At 50.0% G+C, this 18457-nt stretch overlaps 1 protein-coding gene across 3 annotated transcripts in view; it reads right to left on the bottom strand.

Annotated features, from left to right (window-relative positions):
- LOC144101349 (uncharacterized) overlaps positions 1 to 18457 on the bottom strand; it is a 145358-nt gene that overhangs the window by 102290 nt on the left and 24611 nt on the right. For all 3 annotated transcript variants that reach the window (XM_077634460.1, XM_077634459.1, XM_077634458.1), the window contains 4 exons: positions 17840 to 18015; positions 15416 to 15518; positions 14078 to 14255; positions 11399 to 11715 (listed from right to left, as the gene is read on the bottom strand). In XM_077634460.1, coding sequence (XP_077490586.1) covers positions 11399 to 11715; positions 14078 to 14255; positions 15416 to 15518; positions 17840 to 18015 — 774 coding nt within the window. The remainder of the gene's footprint in view (positions 1 to 11398; positions 11716 to 14077; positions 14256 to 15415; positions 15519 to 17839; positions 18016 to 18457) is intronic.

The raw sequence follows: 18457 nt of genomic DNA, 5'->3' as shown, positions 1-18457 counted from the left end.
CGTTCTGTTCCAGATTGGCAGCGTTTCAATGCAAGTTGACAGCGCGTTAAAGCACAGGGACAGAAGAAACACAGAGGACGCTTTAACGCGCTGTCAACAAGAATGGATCATTACCAACTAGCCCGGCAATTTGTCCTAATCACTGTCGGCAGCGTTCAAAATTCGATAGTGTCTGTTTCAGGAGACAGCGTTTCACTTTCAGTCAGTGGCGTTCCATTCTCAACCCCCGTCTCCGTCTCAATTGACATTGCATGCTCACCCCCGCCGCGGTGGCTCAGTGGTTAGGGCGCTCGGCTGCTGATCCGGAGTACCCGGCTTCGAACCCAACCGCGGCGGCAGCGTTTCGGTGGAGGCAATATTTACGTACATTGTAAGATTTAACTATATAACCATCAATACATCCGCAGACCTCGCATTGACAAGCTTAAATTTTAGTAGAGTGTAAATCTGGGTCAGTTGGTACACGTTCACGAACAAAAAACAGTAAAAAAACGAACACAGCGAAAAGACGCACACACTCGACGACTGCACGATTTGTTAGCTATTAAACGTTTTTGCTGTCGTCAAAGACGTTCCCCCATCTGTTTTCTATGGCAGTTATATGTGCTCGATGTGAGCGACGGAAACATAATGATTTTGATACATATAGGAAGAATGGACGAATACCCGCAATATGTCTATATCAGTACCTTAAAGTTTCCTGTATTAAAAATTTCTGCCCAAGAATGTTGGACATGCGTCCCCATCACTTGCGGCGACAGCGAGACAACCAATACAGGGAGCAGATCATATCGAGACGCCCGCGAACTTAGCCGTCTGCTCAGTATGCAGTGTAATGGGAACGGCCGCCGAGAACGGGATCCATCCAGCACCAGTCACTCCCCGGCACGCTACTATGAAACGCCTGAGACGTATTAGTCGTCTACACGGGCACAGCAGTGCACTGAATTACTTAATGGCCTCGTTGGAACAGCCGCCGCTGTTCACAAACCGCGGTGATGGAAACGACTCATGCAACGGCCGTGGCAACAGCGTCGTACGCCTTCCATGCATCGGCGTCGCCGTCTTCCCAACCGGACGACGGGCGTTTCAGCCGCTATTTCATATTAAATGCACTTACACTCTTCTCCCTGACAGTGCATATAATGAAGGTCGTCTGTATTTAAGGAGCGACCTATAGAGGAGCAGGATTCAGTCGTAAAAATCTCGCACAATCTGAACCACTCGGCCCACGGAGCGGCGGGGCAACCCAGCGTCCAGGAAAAGGCCTGGCCAGAGGCTGCAGCGTACGAAACACATATTCCATCCTATTGCTATGTTGAAACACGAAGTTCTACAGGCGCACACCGACGGGCAGCGTTTCTGGCGTCTCATGAACGCGGCGGTTCTCGACGCTAGGCCTCTAGAGGCTAATAGCCTACCCGACCATGCGGGAAAGTGAATCGCCACCATCTCTCACCGCTTTAAGCCGTTAGGCTTAACGAAAGCCTCGAACCCCCGTTAAAATAGCTCGCAGCTGAAGCACGCATTCCAGAATCAGGTCGCACCCGCAAATGCAGGCTACATTTTCTTACCGGCCATAGACAAAGACAGACGCAGAGAGTTCATCGGCTAAAGTAGCAGAGAAGCACACCTAACTCTGAAACGCAGCAGGCGAAAATGCAGGCTGCTGAATGGTTCCCAGACGCCCAAACCATACTTCCCCGGAGTAACCTCCTTTCGTTGCGGGCCCACCTTGTTGATGATATCATTTCCCATTACTTGTGGACCCTGGAGTCCTCACCTTTTGCGATGTCGTGTCAAACCACAGCACTAACTGCTTCTGTGGAAAGCAGCTGCAGGTCTCATCTTTAGCCCCAGGTATCCTCCACATTCAGTGTCTCTGGTAGCTTCCGGGAATCCCCTAAGCGCCTTTTTCAATGAAGGCTGGCATCGGGCCCCGGACAATGCGCGCTGGCCTCCTCCTGGTTTGACATTGCAGACGCGTCTGGTTCAGCGGCTGTCGCACAGGTTGCATTGTGGGAAGGAAGGCCACGTCAGCGAAGCACCGCTCGATCACGTGATTCCCTTGCTTCTTTTACTACGTCTCATGCTCTCTCTTGCGTCAGTCTTCGGTTCCACATCCTTGCTTCCCTTCTTTAAGGGAAACTGGCTTGAGGAAAGGAATAATTGCCCCACATCTAGCAGACACCCGAGCTACCCGAACCACGCAGTGAGTGAAGGGATGGAGGAGAGAGTTAAAGAAGGAAGAGAGAGAAAGAGGCGTCGTAGTGAAGCTCCACACCTCATCCGCGGCGGCCACGTTCCGGTGGATGCGAATCGCAGAACGCGCCCGTCTGCTGTGCGATGTCAGTGCACGTTAAAGATCCACGGGTGGTCCAAATTATTCCGGAGCCCTCCACTAAAGCACATCTTTCTCTTTTTCACTCCCACGTTCCTATCTCTCCTCAAGGGGCGGTTCAGGTATCCATCGAGAACTGAGAGAGTTATAGCGCTATTTCCTTTCCTCAAAACCGATAGCCGAGCATGGTGTGCGGACAGCCGTTGGTCGACCATGTATCGACTCAGCATGTTGAGGACATGCTCCAAAAGTTTACGGTTTATAGCTTATAGAGAATCAACGTCCCAAAGCGACTCAGGTCATAAGGGATGCCGTAGCAAATGGCTCCGGAATTTTGACAACCTGGGGTTATTCAACGTGCACTGAAATTGCACAGCACATGGGCCTCCAACATTTGACCTCCATGGAAATTCGACAGAGGCGGCCGGGATCGAACCCGCGTCTTTTCCGGCGCATGAGATTAGGGATATAGGTCGCATATCTCCCAGACTGAGGGGTTTGCCAGGCTCTGATACGAAATTAGTTTTGGCATGTTCCCTGTTGACCCTCCATGGTGGCTCTGTGGTTAGGGCGCTCGGGCACTGACCAGGATCACGTTCTCGGATTCAAACTCTATCGCGGCGGCTGCGTTTTTATGGAGGCAAAACGCTTAATTGCCCGTGTGCTGTGCGATGTAAGTGCCCGTTAAAGATCCCCAGGTGGTCAAAATTATTGTGGAGCCCTCCTCCACGGCACCTCTTCATTTTTTCACTCCCCTTTATCCCTTTCCTCACGGCGCGGTTTAGGTGTCCGCCGATATGTGAGATACTGTGCCATTTCCTCCCCCCTCCAAAAAAAACATTGTTCATTTCATTTTTCTCTCTCTAGTCAGCGGTGCATTTCGGGTAAGCGTCGCTAGTCAATAGTTGCCCCGAGCCACATGGATGGAAAAACTTCATTTTCGTCAGAACGCATGTGCGGACGATTCCGTGCTAGATGACAATCAACCTATGGCTGACGGCGACCTGGGTGGCCCACTCCACGGCCCTGGTCCGGACGACCGGGTTTGAGCTGGCCAACACGGCCTGCCTCCCACTGCTCGAGAGAATGATCACGCTTAATATCCGCCGGTGGCGGCGCCATGCTACAGCTACATAATATGTTGTCATAGTTTTCCAGTTCCTGACAGCATTTGCATTTCGGCTGAACGTACGGGTAGATTTTGTTTAACACGTATAAGTTAAAGATCTCGTCTGCAATTTTCGCAAGACGCTTTCCTGCGCCTTCACCAATTGCTTGTCCGGGGGCGGGTAAATTCTCCGCTCAAGATTGTAATGGTTAGTAATGTTGTGAAAAGACAAAAAGCCCATTTCTCGTGGACCTCCCCGAAACGTCTGGCTCACCTGCTTGGCTGACGAAACCTAAAGCACTCATGTGAGCAGCACCGTTCCCAGGGTGTGCCGGTACCCAGACAATTTCCACCTCCGTAGTCCCTGGCCCCGTTGCCCGATTTAGCAACCTTGACGCTGACAGAGATATATCTGCCCCTCGCCAAATTCCGAATGCCTGTTTTAGAGTCGCTGAAAATCAGGTCAGCTTTAGTATTAGCTATTGGTAGCGCCGAGCCACAGGTGTTCCGCCGCTGCGCCGCGCCTGTCATCAAAATCAAATTTTCACTTTCCTCTTTCTTCTTTCACTCCCTCCTTTATCCCTGTCCTTACGACGCGGTTCGGGCAAGACATGTCAAGTGCGTGCCTTATCGTAGCTGCGTGTGGTTAGTGCCTAGCTACGATCTTTTTTCGGTGAAACGCTCTATATGGACAGTGACACAAGAAACCACGAGATCACAATCTCGGCAGAAGCACTACAACCCACTATCCTTGTAAGACCACAACATGCCACCGGTGAGCACAGAAGCACGCGGACGCGGAGCGCATAAAATACACGCAGAAAGGCGGTGAAAATTGTTTAAAAATAATAATTGGCGTTTATTGAAATCAGACTGAGCTTCACCTTGGCGGCGACAGGTTATCTTGTACCCTGGCGACACGTGGCACCGAGTCCTTTCTTGATCATGCTTCTTCCCAGTGCTCTTAACTGGGCCCGTCCATCCATAAACGATGACTCAGGTAGGTGCGACTCCGTATACCAAGCAGACTAGTTCCAGCAGAAACATCGCCGCGTGGGTTAATGGCCGGCCCGTCAGCTGCCTTCAAGATTGCACTGGTCCAGCTCATCTCGGAGTTCCTCAAAGAACATTTTGTCAAGCACTCGTTGCCACTCCTCATCGCGCTCCATGGCGGCCGTGCCGATGATTTTCCCCCGGAGGTGAGTGAACCTCCTCGAGGAGATGTCTGCGGCCGGCGTATTTTTGGAGGGAGCCCGGGTGCGTGTGCTGGGGAGACTTGCTGTGGCATCACCGTGGCCGTTGCTGGTGGAGCAGGAGGCTGCGCCATTGGTGCTGGTGGTGGCAGGGAGCAGCTGCGTCGTCGTTGGGCACACACCATCCTGGATGCCCTGTGGGAACGATCCTTGCGGAGGTGCAGACAAGGGCGGCGCCGACTCAGTCCCCTGGGTGGATCCGCCTGGCCCTCGGTGGGCATCCACCGCAGCAGCCTCGGACTGAGGATGCTTTAAAACGCTCACGGCAGAGAACGGGCCCTGCAGGAAGGAAGGAAGGAAGGCCTCAGACGTTGCTGGCACATACCCACTACGGGGGAGTGGCGAAGACACAGGCGGTTAATTACTGGATACAGGAAAGTTTTGATGAAAAAAGGAGTGGTAATAGTATGCAGTCTGATAGTTTGGAAGAGGGAAGGACAGGGGTCCTGTTAACTTACAGATCGAAGACGGGACAATGGTTTAATGTGCATAATATTCTACAATGCCTGTAATGTTTCAGTGTCGTACTGACTGAGAGCGGGAAAAAGAAATTATAATGCGAGTCGCCGCGTTTCTTGAAAAAAAATTTTGAACAGCAGAGCGCACACTCCTGTCGCTTCGTTTTAGCAAAGAAGCGCCAATGGAAACAACAACCGCGGAGGAAACAGGCAAGCCCCGTTGATGAAATGGTATTTGCAAAAGATGCTTCCTCAAATGAGAGAAGCGGCGGCACAACAGCAGGAAGTGATCTATTGTCTCAGGTTCGGCACAAGAAGGGCACAGTGGGGAAGCTGCCAGGCCAGACCTGTGAAGGAAGAAATTTAGAAGGGGAAGTAGTAGTAATAACTTTTATCATTGAAATATATGGGTGGGTCTCGGTGTAGAGACACTCTTCACATCTTTTGATGTGGTCTGTGGCTCTTGTGGCAGGGTTGGAGCCCCTAGTCCAGGGCCCCACTGAGTCTTGCCGCCAGGTAGGCTTTCCGGACCAGTCCTGCCTGGACCGCCGGATCCTCGCTGGAAAGCATCCTCTCCCACTACTCCGCTCTCGGGATTCTGTTTATTGCAGCCGCTTTTGTCCTCTTTTCACATTATGTTATATGAATTATTGTGGCTTTGTCCTCGCACCACGGGCATTTGCTGCTATATAGCCCTGGGTGGATCTTGCTTAGTATGTTTAGATTCGGGAAAGTTCCCGTTTGTAGTTGTCTCCAATAGACCGCTTCCTGCTGGTGGAGATTTTTGTGTGGTGGGGGATATCTAATCCTGAACCCCCTTATAGTAATTCAGAATTTCTGAGTATGCTAAGGGTACTGGTTCTGCATCAGGCTGCTCGAGGCTGGTTTGGTAGGAGGCTAGGTTTGTAAGCTCTCGAGCTCTCCTATCCGCCTCGGCATTCCCTGCGATGCCTGTGTGTCCCGGTACCCACATTATTATGTGTTGCAATTGTTTTTCCTTCGGCGGTAATTTGGCTGTCTTTAGGATGTGGAGCGCTGTCCCCCTATTTTGCTATTCATGTAGTTTCTGCACGCTGTTTGCGAGTCTGTTAGAATTATTAGGAACCTTTGAGAACGGTAGCCCTCTGCCGTCGCTAGGGCAATGGCAGCCTCTTCGACCTCCTCAATCGTGCCATCCCTGATAGTTGCGCTGGCTATTTCTTTGAGCTCATGATTAATTGCCGTTGCAACCGCTCTATTTCTGTTATGTTGTCTAGTTCTTCCGTATGCAGCCGCATCCGTGTACGTAATGTTTTCTTTGTTGGCTAGGTTCTGTTGCACATACTGTGCCCTAGCTGCTCGTCGCTCTTTATGCAGGTTCGGATCCATATTTTTGGGAATTGGTACTGCTCTAATTGTTTGCCGGAGTTCACCGGGTATTCGTTTTGATCTTTTTATCTCTGACAGTGCAACCTCGTAGCCGCGTCTTTTGAGCAGCTCGGTCCCAGTTTTGGTCTTTTTTAGCCTCTGGAGCTGAGCTACGAGTTGGGCCTCCCTTAGCTCCTCAAAGGTGTTATGCAGACCTAGAGCTATTAGCTTCACCGTCGAGGTTGATTGCGGTAGGTGCAGCGCTGTTTTGTATGCTCTCCTAAGTATCGTGTCCGCTAGCTTTATTTCTGCTTTGTTGCAGTTGTAGTACAGTATGCTGTATGTAATTCGGCTAACCACTAGGCTCTTTACAAGCTTATGCGTGTCGCTCTCCTGCATGCCGTGTGTTTTCCTAGAGACCCTGGTTATCATGCGGGCGACCTGTGTCGCCGAGTTCTGTATTAGTCCGAGCGCCTGCGTGCACCTTTGGTTGGATTGAATCCACATCTCTAATATTCTGATGGTTGTTCTTTCTGGTATGAGTTGCCCTTCTAGATAAACAATTAGTTTTAGTTCTTTTGATTCCCGTGCGGATCGGTTGAGTTTACCTCGCCAGACCCTTAGTAGTTCTGATTTTTCCGTCGAGCAAGCCAAGCCCCTGTCTCTGACGTAGGTTTCAATGCACGTTGCAGCAGCCTGCAGTTTCGCTTCCTTTTCGCTGAGTGAGCCCTCAGTGACCCACACAGTGATGTCGTCCGCATACATTGCATGCCTTATGCCTTGTATGGTTTCTAGCTGTCTAGCGAGCTTAACCATTGCTATGTTAATGAGTATGGGTGAAATCACTGACCCTTGCGGCGTTCCCTTAATAGGCGTTTGAAAGATCTTGGACCTGATTTCCTCGAGCCCTATTGTAGCCGTTCTATTTGTGAGGAAAGCTCTTACGTATCCGTAGATTCTTTTCCCGCAGCTCTGCGCCTCATCACCACAGTGGGTATGTCTAAATGTTTATTTCCCGCGGCTGCGCTGAAGAGAGCGCGTGCTATCGATAAAAAAAGCTCATGCAGTGAAGGATTTTGCACTCTTTGTAGCTGCGCTTGCCCTGATAGAGAAGTTTCACAATGACAGGCACCCAAACGAAAGGAAAACGTGAGTTGGTGGCATAGACGCAAAGACAAAGGAGGACAACCAATATCCCACAACCTCGGGGTCAGTAGCCAATCTATGCTCACGATTTCATGTTCGTCTTACTGATGACCATCAGCAGTATATAATTCGGTTATCGAGAGCAGAAATCACGGTCTTGTTCGCGGTATTTCAGTGAAGCCGAAATAGAAAAAGGGCGGTGCACGGATATTTCTGGGCATCGTTAGAACTACGACGTTCTTCACTGCCCGAAGAGAACACACACAGCATAATTCCCTCCGCGATGCGAAAAGATAAATGTCGGAGTCTTTAAGAGGGAGATCAGCCTTAGGTACGCACACCAGATTTTTAGTTGCGGGTTTTGCTGCAAGAGCTCTTATAGGGAGCCCGTCCCGGCGGATGCTTAATGTGCACTCCTACACAGTCGACATCCGCACACGTGACCGTCACGTGACTGCGCACGGTAGTAGCAAAGGTTTTGGCACAAAATATCCAGGTCTCAGACTTTGCTGCTTTACTGTAGGCGTTCTGAAGGGACAGCCAGCAAGAAGGCAACAGCTTTCGCCGAGTTCTGCACATTACGGCGCAGGGTTTAGCACTTCGAAATTTTAGTGCATGAATGCGTGTAACGATTACGTTTTCACCTAATCTTGTCAGCAAATGTTTTGCCGTCGGCCCGCACAAAAGGTACCGAGAAATTCACGAAATTGGTTAAACAAGAATTGCGCGCCCAAAATAATAATGAAAATTGAACAATAATTAAAAAATAATTAACAAGCATTGACTAATAAGTGTTAATCAGTTACAAATTTAGTAAGATTACTTGGCTGTCCATTTTAAATAATTACTTAGATGCCGTCTATGATTGGTTATATCCGTCATTAGAGACAACATAACTCGAAATGCATGCTATCGCATTTCGGCGTGAAAGCACACCTTAACCTTTTTTGCTTCAACTGCGATGTCATCGAAAGCAAGAGCCAATCACGGCCACCCTTTTCCTCACCTGAGGCACCCTCATCTCTTCCGCCCGCAACCCGCGGAGAAGACAGGGCGGTTGGGAGGTGCGTCGGCGTCGCGGCTCACACCCACGTGACGAAGGCATTGCAGCTAGGAGCTGGCTGGGCTGCTGCTCGAGGCCCCTTCCAATGGCGCCGATATCAAGCAATGCATGAGCCTGATGGGAAGCCGAAGCTGCCGCCTGCAATATGACACAGAGTAGCGGTCAGCCGCGGTAATCACAATACATGCAAGAATGTTCCCTGAACTGCCACAGCCGGGGTCCTCTGTTTACAGTCTACTAGCAAAATTACTGCAGGCCCCACAGTTGCAGGGCGCTTCAGAAAGCGGGCTGTTACTTTGAATAAGGACACAACATGACATACGGAGCTGCGTTGTGTCCTTTATTCTGTATCCCTACTGTTGAACCGTAACCACGGAATAGAGAAAGCCACGCTCAAAGAAGGCAGCAAGTGGTGAAGACAGAACAACAATCACAAAACCACAGGCTGTACTTTAGATGTTATAATGACTGCGTGAATCAATGCGAGTGATATCACTGACAGTGAATGAGAAGCGCGAAGCATAAGCTACATGTGGCACGAGGTAGCTATGGCCAATGGTGTTCATGCGTGCCTGTTTAATAATTTCAACATAGCTGCATCGGACAACATTGTTCTATGATATTGTGCACATCCACGATGTTGTTGTACAACCATCGTACATCCGCCCGCCTAACTTTCTGCCGCGCCCTGCTACGCTTTCCTTCTCTTGGAATCCACTTCATTACCCTTATGGACCGGCCGTTACCTCTCCTCGCGCGCAACCACCGCGTTCACCCTATTCGCTGCAGCGCCAATGTCCCGCTATGCGGGGAGCATATAACTGTAAATCATACCACCTCAGCCTTCCGGCCCATTGCGTTTCGAATGTAGCTGTGAGCATGTCCTGCGGTCGCCAGGCGTGGTTGATCAGCTCGTCGCCAGGGCTGTGGTGGCCACCAGGGCCGTTCAGGCCCCGGACTAAGGGCTCCACTCCCAGACCGAAGTCCCCCACAACCTGACCAGTAAATACATTTTCCACCGCCACCACCAGGCAGTCGCATGCGGACGACGTGGCCGTCCTTGTGCCTGGATCCAACACAAAGGAGCTCGAGTGTTTGGCGGAAGATTCTCTCGGTCGAGTCGCAGCGTGGGCGAGGGATGTGAGAATCACCATCTCACGGGATAAGACAGTGTGTGCGCTCCCCCCCCCCCCCCCCCCCGCAGGGGGGAATGGAGTGCACCATGCCCGCAGTTCGCATTGACAGTGCCCGCCTGCCTTTAAGGCCCGCCTCCAAGGTGCTGGGCATCGTCTTTGACCACACTCTCTCGTTCATTCCCCATGTGGAAAGACTCAAGGAGCGTGCCGAGACGCTCTACGCCCGCCTTGCGACTTTTCTGCGGATTAACGGCACACCGGCGCCTGCCCGAATGAGGGCGCTTTACCGCCCGGGTGCGCTCCCGACCCTCGCATACGCTTCACCCGTCTGGTGGACTGAGTGTCCTCATTCGGGTCTTTGAACTCGCCTCGCGTCTGTGCAGAGGTCCCCGCTGGTGGCGTTGGCGGGGGCCTATTCTACGACGAGCACGTGGGCGTTGCAGATCCTTGAGCACGCCCCTTCGTAAGCGATAGACCTCGACAGAATAAACGCGGAATTTCACCTCTTTTCCCATCACCGAGGCGTCGCTTTTGGGACAAGGTTAATCCGAGCTGTCGAGGTCCAACAGCCGTTTGATGTTGCCGCGCGGCATCCCTTGGAGGTCGTGGCTTTCTCGCACCGTCGGTTGGACGTGGATGGGGCGATGGCTGCGGCGTTGTCGCCGGCGCATTACGTGTACATTGATGGTGCATACACCTCTGTAGCTGCGGGCGCCACTTTTGTGGCGTCCGGATCGCGCGGAGTCCTCCGGGCGGCTGGCCGTTTTCGGGTCGACGGTGCATCGGGTCCGTAGCCCCCGGAGGTGGTGGCTTTTACGGAGGCGGTGGAGTACGTCCGTTCCCGAAGGGGAACGGCGCCGGTGCATTTATATACCGATTGTCTTCGCTCCTTTCGGCACCTGCTGCATACAACTGCGCGATTCGGCTGTGGATCACATAAAGGCCACACTTACATCAGTGGCGTCGCGCAGACCCCTCGCACTTTTCCATGTCCCTTGTCACGCCGGCATTCTCGGCAATGAGCTGGCGGATATCGTGGCCACTCGGGTTAGCCGTTCTCTCGCGTTCGGCGGGTGCTCCACTCGAAGGTCACCGTCTGGGCTTCTTTCCGCTCTATTGTCAGGGCTACGTGGGCGGTCTGGTGGCGTGAGAACAACCAGGGAACAGGAATTTTTCCTGGGTGCCCGATGTCCTTTCCATCCCAGACTGCTTTCCGACACTGCGCCCGACCGTGACACTCACTACGTGCCACGGCCGTTTTCCGGCACACATGCACAGATTTAGACTTGCGCATTCGCCTTTGTGCCCTTGCGGGGCCCCCGTTGGCGACGTTTATCATTATTTAACCAATTTTATCATTATCTCACAAATCATCATCTAACCAATTACCTAAAAGGTGCGTCAAGCATAGACAGAACATTTATTTAGCCTATGAGAAGGACTCAATTATCACTTACGAGTGACAAATTATATGCATGAATGAATGAATAAATGAATGAATGAATGAATGAATGAATGAAATGAGTGAATATGCCTCCAGACTCACCGGAACTGGAATGCAGCAACAGTGGAGAAGCTCCTCCTCCAGACAAAGTACATGGTGGCCTGCAGCGCCTCCCACACCTTGATGGCCTCCACGTACTGGACGGTGGACAACACTGCGTCCCTGCTGCACCCGAACGACTCGCTGACAGAGCTGGACATGTCCACCTTGCTGGCAATGTGGTGCTTTGCGTGCAATGTGGCCAGATGAGCGTAGTACGCGGTCGCTGGGGCACTCGCGCTTCTTGCACATCGGGCGTATGTGTGGCACAGGTGGTAGCTCAGCTTCTGCACGTCGTCCGCTGTAATGCTGGAGTCGTCCTACACAATATAATAGTACTATGGGTGGTGTGTTTATGCATATGTGCAGTGTATATAGACTGCCCTGTTAGCTATAGCAACCCACTAAAGCGAACAGGTACAGACTATGATGTGCTAGTTGATGAAATAATCAAATAACAATTACACCTACTTGGCTGATAACAACACATTCTGCACGCTAAACTTATATAGCCCAAGTGATTACGGCACTGCAGGGTACAATGTGAATCTAATTTTACCGCAGTTCCTAGTACATTGCCTTAGACACAATTACAGGAAAATACACAAAAGTGGTATGTATGTTCCCTGTACTTGACATATTTTGCTACACTTATCCATAAGCTATCATAGTAAAGGAAATGAGCATCAGTTGTGCACTGTTACAAAACCAAGCCTTCATTCAGGAAGCATGTTTTGTTTTAAATTATATTTTCTTATTCAATATAAATGCATAATACCACCATTCCCGTCAAAAAACCATTGGAACATATTGATTAAACTGTGCAAGTGAAAGCCATTATGCTCCAAAAAATGCACAGAGGCTTCAAGCATAGACAGAACATTCTGCACGCTAATCTTATTTAGCCCAGGCACTGCAGGGTACAATGTGAATTTAATTTTGCCGCAGTTCTTAGTACATTGCCTTAGACACAATTACAGGAAAGTACACAAAAGTAGTATGTTCCCTGTACATGACGTACTTTATTACACTAATCAATATGCTATCATAGTAAAAAAAATAAGCATCACTTGTGCACTATGTTACAAACCAAAGCCTTCAGGAAGCATGTTTTGTTTTAAATTATATTTTCTTATACAAAATAAATGCATCATATCACCATCCCAGTTAAAAAAAGAAAAACATTACAAGCCATTATGCACCAAAAAATTGGACAGATGCTTCAAGCAGGCTGTCAGCAAACGCTTGCGCATTGAGTTCTAATGCACTTCTGCAGTTATACCCTGCATTTCACCGATGTTTTCTCACAGTCCCCGGTTCCGTATGGCAAATGGAAGGTATAAAAGGAAACCGAAGGTGGAAGGCAGAGAAGGGGAGCAGGCAAAGGTGGTGAGGTGAAAGCACGTGTGCGTGTGCAAAGAGGGGTTCGTGAAAAGAGGCTCTTGCTGATTTCTGGTAGCATGATTCGGTGCAGCCACTATTCCCTTGCAAAAATTTTTTTAGGCACTCTATACACTGTTCATAAATTTCTGTCTATAAAGTCTATAGACTCTCCATAGACAATCCAACGACAAACATTTTATAGGCAATACAAACTCTATAGACAGCCTATATATAGTACAGGTTTATGGGCATACACTTTAAGTAGATTTTTGTCAATAGACTATGTATAAACAAAAAGGAATAGCTATAGGAAGGCAACCGAGTCTATAAGAAGTCTGCAGACTGTCTGTAGACAATTTTTGTAAGGGTTAGCAGCGGCGTGCTTCCGCCCTCCACTTGCGATCACTTTAATGATGATAAAAACTGCCAGTGGCTACAAGACACACTAGTCGCGCTGCAGGAAGGCAATGGATGCAGCCCAGGCTCATGTTCGGAACGCTGCGCGTATGCACAGACAGATCGAGTAGACGACAAACGTTCTCGGGACGCTGCCCGCAAATGCGCTGTGCAGTACGGGGCCCCAATGCATTACCAGCCAATTTCCGTCAGGCTATGAGGGACTCGTTAAGTTCCCCATAACATGAGCATAACCGTCATGTGTGACGTCGCCGCGTTAATCACTTCACAAACCAGCTAACGCATATTACTGTACCCGCCGCAGTGACTCAGTGCCTTTGGCCGTCGGCTGCTGATCCCAAGGCCGCAGGATCCAATCCTGTCAGCCGCAGCCGCATTGCGATGAAGGCCAAATACAAAACGGCCCGTGTTCTGTACGCAGTCAATGCAATGTTAATGATTCCCAGGTGACAAAAATTAATCCGGAGTTCTCGACTAGGGCGTCCCTCACTGTCGGTATTGTGTCGCTTCGCGATGTTAAACCCCATAGTCTAGAACCCGAAAGACACAGGTTGGCTTCTGGCTGCGGCGGTCGCATTTCGTTGGAAGCGAAATTCTAGAGGCCCGGGTACCGTGCGATGTCGGTGCACGTTGAAGAACCACATGAGGTCAAAAATTCCGATGGCCTTCACTACGCGTCCTTTATAGCCTGAGTCGCTCTGTGACGTTAAGCTCAAATAAATTAAAATTGTTTTTATAATATCACTGGCCATATCCTGTGGTTAAGCGATTGTAATTTTTTTTGCCTGTTAAAATGACTACGTTGCCATGGAAGGGGATGGGCAAATCACAGGCGCAACTCTGGTATCAGACCTCCTGTTCCTCCTCAACTGGGACACCCACCTTTCCCGCGCACGCAACCCGATGTGGTCACGGCGCTGTTGGGAAGTAGGACGGTGCCCCGGCTCACACCCACGTGACGAAGGCACGGCAGGAGCTCTCTGTGCTGCTGCCCGAGGCCCCCTCCATTGCCGTCGGCATCGAGCAATGCATGAGCCTGACGGGAGACCGAAGCAACCTCCTGCAATATCACACAGAATAGCGGTCAACCACAGTAATTGACAATACATGTTAAGAGTATTCCCTAAACTGCCATGGCCACGTTCCCCTGTTTACACCCATTTGCCAAAATTAATGTCGAGCACACCCTTAGAGTGCGCTTCAAAATGCGCTCTGTTATTTTGAGTCTGTTACTTTGAATACTTTATTGACTTCCCTCTCCCAGCAGGTGTCACTTTTACTCTCGTCTGTTACTTAGATTTTAAGCGGGTAGAAGTAACCAAGCGATGGTTATCTGATTGGTAAAAGCGGCTGTACTGGTTCTTAAAGTGAAGCTGGACCATTCGTCGCGAATTCTGAGAGATTCAAGTAAATGACTGTCTCATGCTTGTAAATAAAGCACACCAAGGGGCGCAGCGGCCCTTTCTCCGCTATGCTCCTTGCGAGCCTGGCCGCTCGCTTACAAGCGTCGTCATTCCCCCGAGCATCTTCTGCGACGTCATTCCTCTATGCGAATGAAGCGAGCGTGAACCACACATGGCGACGCCGGAGCTGGGAGCGAAACGTCAGTGCTCCCCGGCAGTGAAGTGACCATATCTTAGTGACCAAAGGAAGCAACACTGAGGTGGCCCCGGATGTGTGTTGCGACGCCACCAGTCAAGGCATAGGTCGAGACACGAGCACCCATCCTCTCTGTTGACTGCGTACATTTGCCTAAAGCAGCGAGGTGAAATGCCGCACAGTGCGCGTCTGTGTCTTGGTCGATATTAGCTCTGCGTTTCCTAAAATACGATTTCCAGCTTGTTTTTATTCGTTTCAGACAAATAATAACCCCAGCTGTCGCTTATAATCACCAGTTTAGCCAATCAAGGCGCACACAAACAATTTGCGACAGTATTCGTGACGTCACAGGTACGTCTATCATGACAAATGTTTGGTATAGACCGAATGATAGTTTGCCGTGTCAGTCACAGTGCTGTAACATACAGACTAGCGAGAGGACCAAGCAAGGAACAGAAAGGAGAGAGCAGTCTCATAGTGCTTTTCTATGCCGCATATGCCTACGCTTGAAGGCACGAGGTACCAGTGTCTACCACGCACTTATCTAGCCACACGTATCAAGCGCCAGGTGACTGGGCTATGTCAAGAGCATCTAGGCAAAGAAGCTTATAAAAAACGCACCTCTAATCGTCTAGATTGTTGCCTCATGCTTATCGCTGCTGAAGTGACCTGCGGCGGCAATTTTTCATTGTGCCACCTGGAGACGTTGCCCATACGGCAGTGCCTGGGTTCAGAGAAAAGAAAACGTGTGAATAAAACGCCCCCATTTGCGAAGTGGGAAAAAATGTCTCGAGTTGGATGCCGTCAAACATCTTAGATTTGACAGCAAGGGCTATTTCTTCTTACTCCTTTGGAGACATCCATTTTTGGGAACATGCGCCATATTTCCTCGACAACACGCGTGCGCGCACAATGTCGAGTTGCTGAATTATGGGTTACGCATCAGGCATCTGCGGAGCCACCTTCACCTGGACAATACAGCCCAAGCTAGTCTAAATAACAAAGCGCACTACTGTATTGATCAGCCTACACTGATATATACATTTGATGTGTACACCGTAGAGTTCGCACATGGCCGCGTAGATAGGAGGTATCAAAAGGTAGAACTTCGCCAAGAATACATGGCCAGAAACATAGAAACGAGAACGGTTTCATTTTTGTCTTATCCGCACTTATTTGCGCAGTTCTACCTTTAATTCAAATCTACCAACTGGCCCACAAGAACGTTCTACTTAGGAGGTACGTTCTGCAAGTTGCCCAATTTAGCTTGGGAAAAGAAGACGAAGAAAAGCGGCACAATCAATAGGACGGCCTCAATAGAATCCATGCTATTTTAAGGAAGCTATTAGTATATAAAAATTAGAGAGGAAAGGTGCAGTAATCCCTCAGCAAGCACTTGTGCATTGAGTTCGAATGCACTTCCGCAGACACACCCGGTATTTCACCGGTATTTTCTTTAGTTCCCCGTTCCATACAGGAAAGGGCAGAAATAGAGAGAGAGAGAAGGAAGGTGGAAGGCGGAGAAGGGGAGCAGGTGAAGGGGGCGAAAGTGGTGGCAGTCGGGTGAAACAGTTGCGCGCACAGAGAGGTATTCCTGAGAGGAGACTCTCGCTCACCTTTGGAGGCATGATTCGATGGAGCCGCAATTAACACTTACAAAAATTTCATTAGACACTCTGTAGACAATCTATATAAAATACCTAGACAACATTCTATAGGCAATACAAATCACATAGGCAGTCTATAGATAATTCATAGATCAATGGCCATACAATATTTAGCAGGTTTTTGTCAACAGTCTATGAATAGAGAGAAGAAAATATCTATAGGAAGGCAGGCAATCAAGAACTGCATAAACTGCCTATAAACCATTTTTGTTAAGGTTAGCAGAGGTGCACCTCCGCCTCCGCTCTCGCTTCAGTGACGATAAAAACTGCCAGTGGCTACAGGACACACAAGTCACATTGCGGGAAGACAATGGACGCAGCCGAGGCTCATGCTTGGAGCGCTGCACGTATGCAGCGACGGATCGAGTGGAGGCTAAACATTCTCGGGATTCTACCCGCACACGCGCTGTGCTGCAAAGGGCCCCTGTGCGTTTCCAAACAATTTCTCAGGCTAAAAAGGGACTTGTTAAATTTCCCATAACATGAACACAATCGTCGTTCCGTCACGCGTGACGTCACTGCATTAATCATTGCACGAAGCAGCTAGTGCATATCACTGAACTTTCTGCGATGGCTCAGTGGCTTTGGCTGTCGGGTACTGATCCCGAGGTCGCGGCATCGAGTGGTGGCAGCAGCGGCCACATTGCGATGAAGGCCACATGCAAAAATGCGCGTGTGCCCTGCACTACGGCGTCCCTCACTGTCCATACTGTGCCGCTTCGGGACGTTGAACCCCACAATTTACAGCCCGAAAGACGCAGGTTCGATAACGGCTGTGGTGGTCGCATTTCAATGGGGCGACATTTAAGAGGTCTGTGTACTGTGCGATGCTAGTGGACGTTAAAGAACCTCATGCGGTCGATGTTTCGCAGCCCTTCACTACGGTGTCCCTCATAGCCCAAGTAGCCTGGGACGTTAAACCCCCATAAACCAAACCATTTTTCTTATGTCAGTGGCCGTACAAGCAGTTAAGTGGTTGTAATTATATTGTCTGTTACATAACTACGACATCATCGAAGGGCTTTGGGCAATAACCAGCACAACTCTGGTATCAGTCCTCCTCACCTGCGGCAACCACCTCTCCCCTGCCGAGAAGACGGGGAGGTTGGGAGGTGCGTCGGCGTCCCGGCTCATACCCACGTGGCGAAGGCACGCCAGCTAGGAGCTGGCTATGCTCTGCTCGAGGCCCCCTCGAGGATAAAACTACTAACTGTAAATAATTACTAAGTAACAGAGGAGACAACGGAGCTCGAAATGCTTAAGAAGACTTAAGTGCACCACTAATTTTTTTTTTGCTTCATAAACAAATGCGATGTCATCGAAAGGCACGGGGAAATCACGGGCCCAAATCTGGTTATCATTTCACCCTGTTCCTCACCCGAGACACCCTCCGCTTCCACGCCTGCAAGCTCCGGAGTAGACGGGGCGGTAGTCCCGGCTCACACCCACGTGACGAAGGCACAACAGGAGCTCGCTGTGCTGCTGCCCGAGGCCCCCTCCATTGCCGTTGACATCGAGCAATGCATGAGCCTGACGGGAGACCGGAGCTGCCGCCTGCAATATGACACAGAATAGCAGTCAGCCGCGGTAATGACAATACATGCAAATGTATTCCCTGAACTGCCACAGCCGGGGTCCTCTGTTCACACTCTACTGGCAAAATTACTACAGGCCCCACTTTTACAGGGCGCTTCAGAACGCGCTCTAATACTTTGAATATTTTCCTGTCTTTCCTCACACACGTGGTGTCACTGCTACTCCTGTCCTAGTGGGACCACAACTCCGAGTAATCTGCGCAAGAAAGACCGTGCGTTGGTTTTCGTATTCCATGGTTAAAGCACGATCGACAGCACACAGAATAAAAAACACAGCCCAACATACGGAGGTGTGTTGTGTCCTTTATTCTGTATCCCGACTATAGTGCTGTAATCACGGAATAAAGAAAGCTACGTCTAAGAAGCCAGCGAGTGGTGAAGGCAGAACAGCCACAATCACA

Source organism: Amblyomma americanum, chromosome 8 (genome assembly GCF_052857255.1).
Source record: "Amblyomma americanum isolate KBUSLIRL-KWMA chromosome 8, ASM5285725v1, whole genome shotgun sequence".
Classification (NCBI taxonomy): Eukaryota; Metazoa; Arthropoda; class Arachnida; order Ixodida; family Ixodidae; genus Amblyomma; species Amblyomma americanum.
Note: the sequence above shows the minus strand (reverse complement) of the source record. Positions and strands in the feature narration are given on the sequence as shown.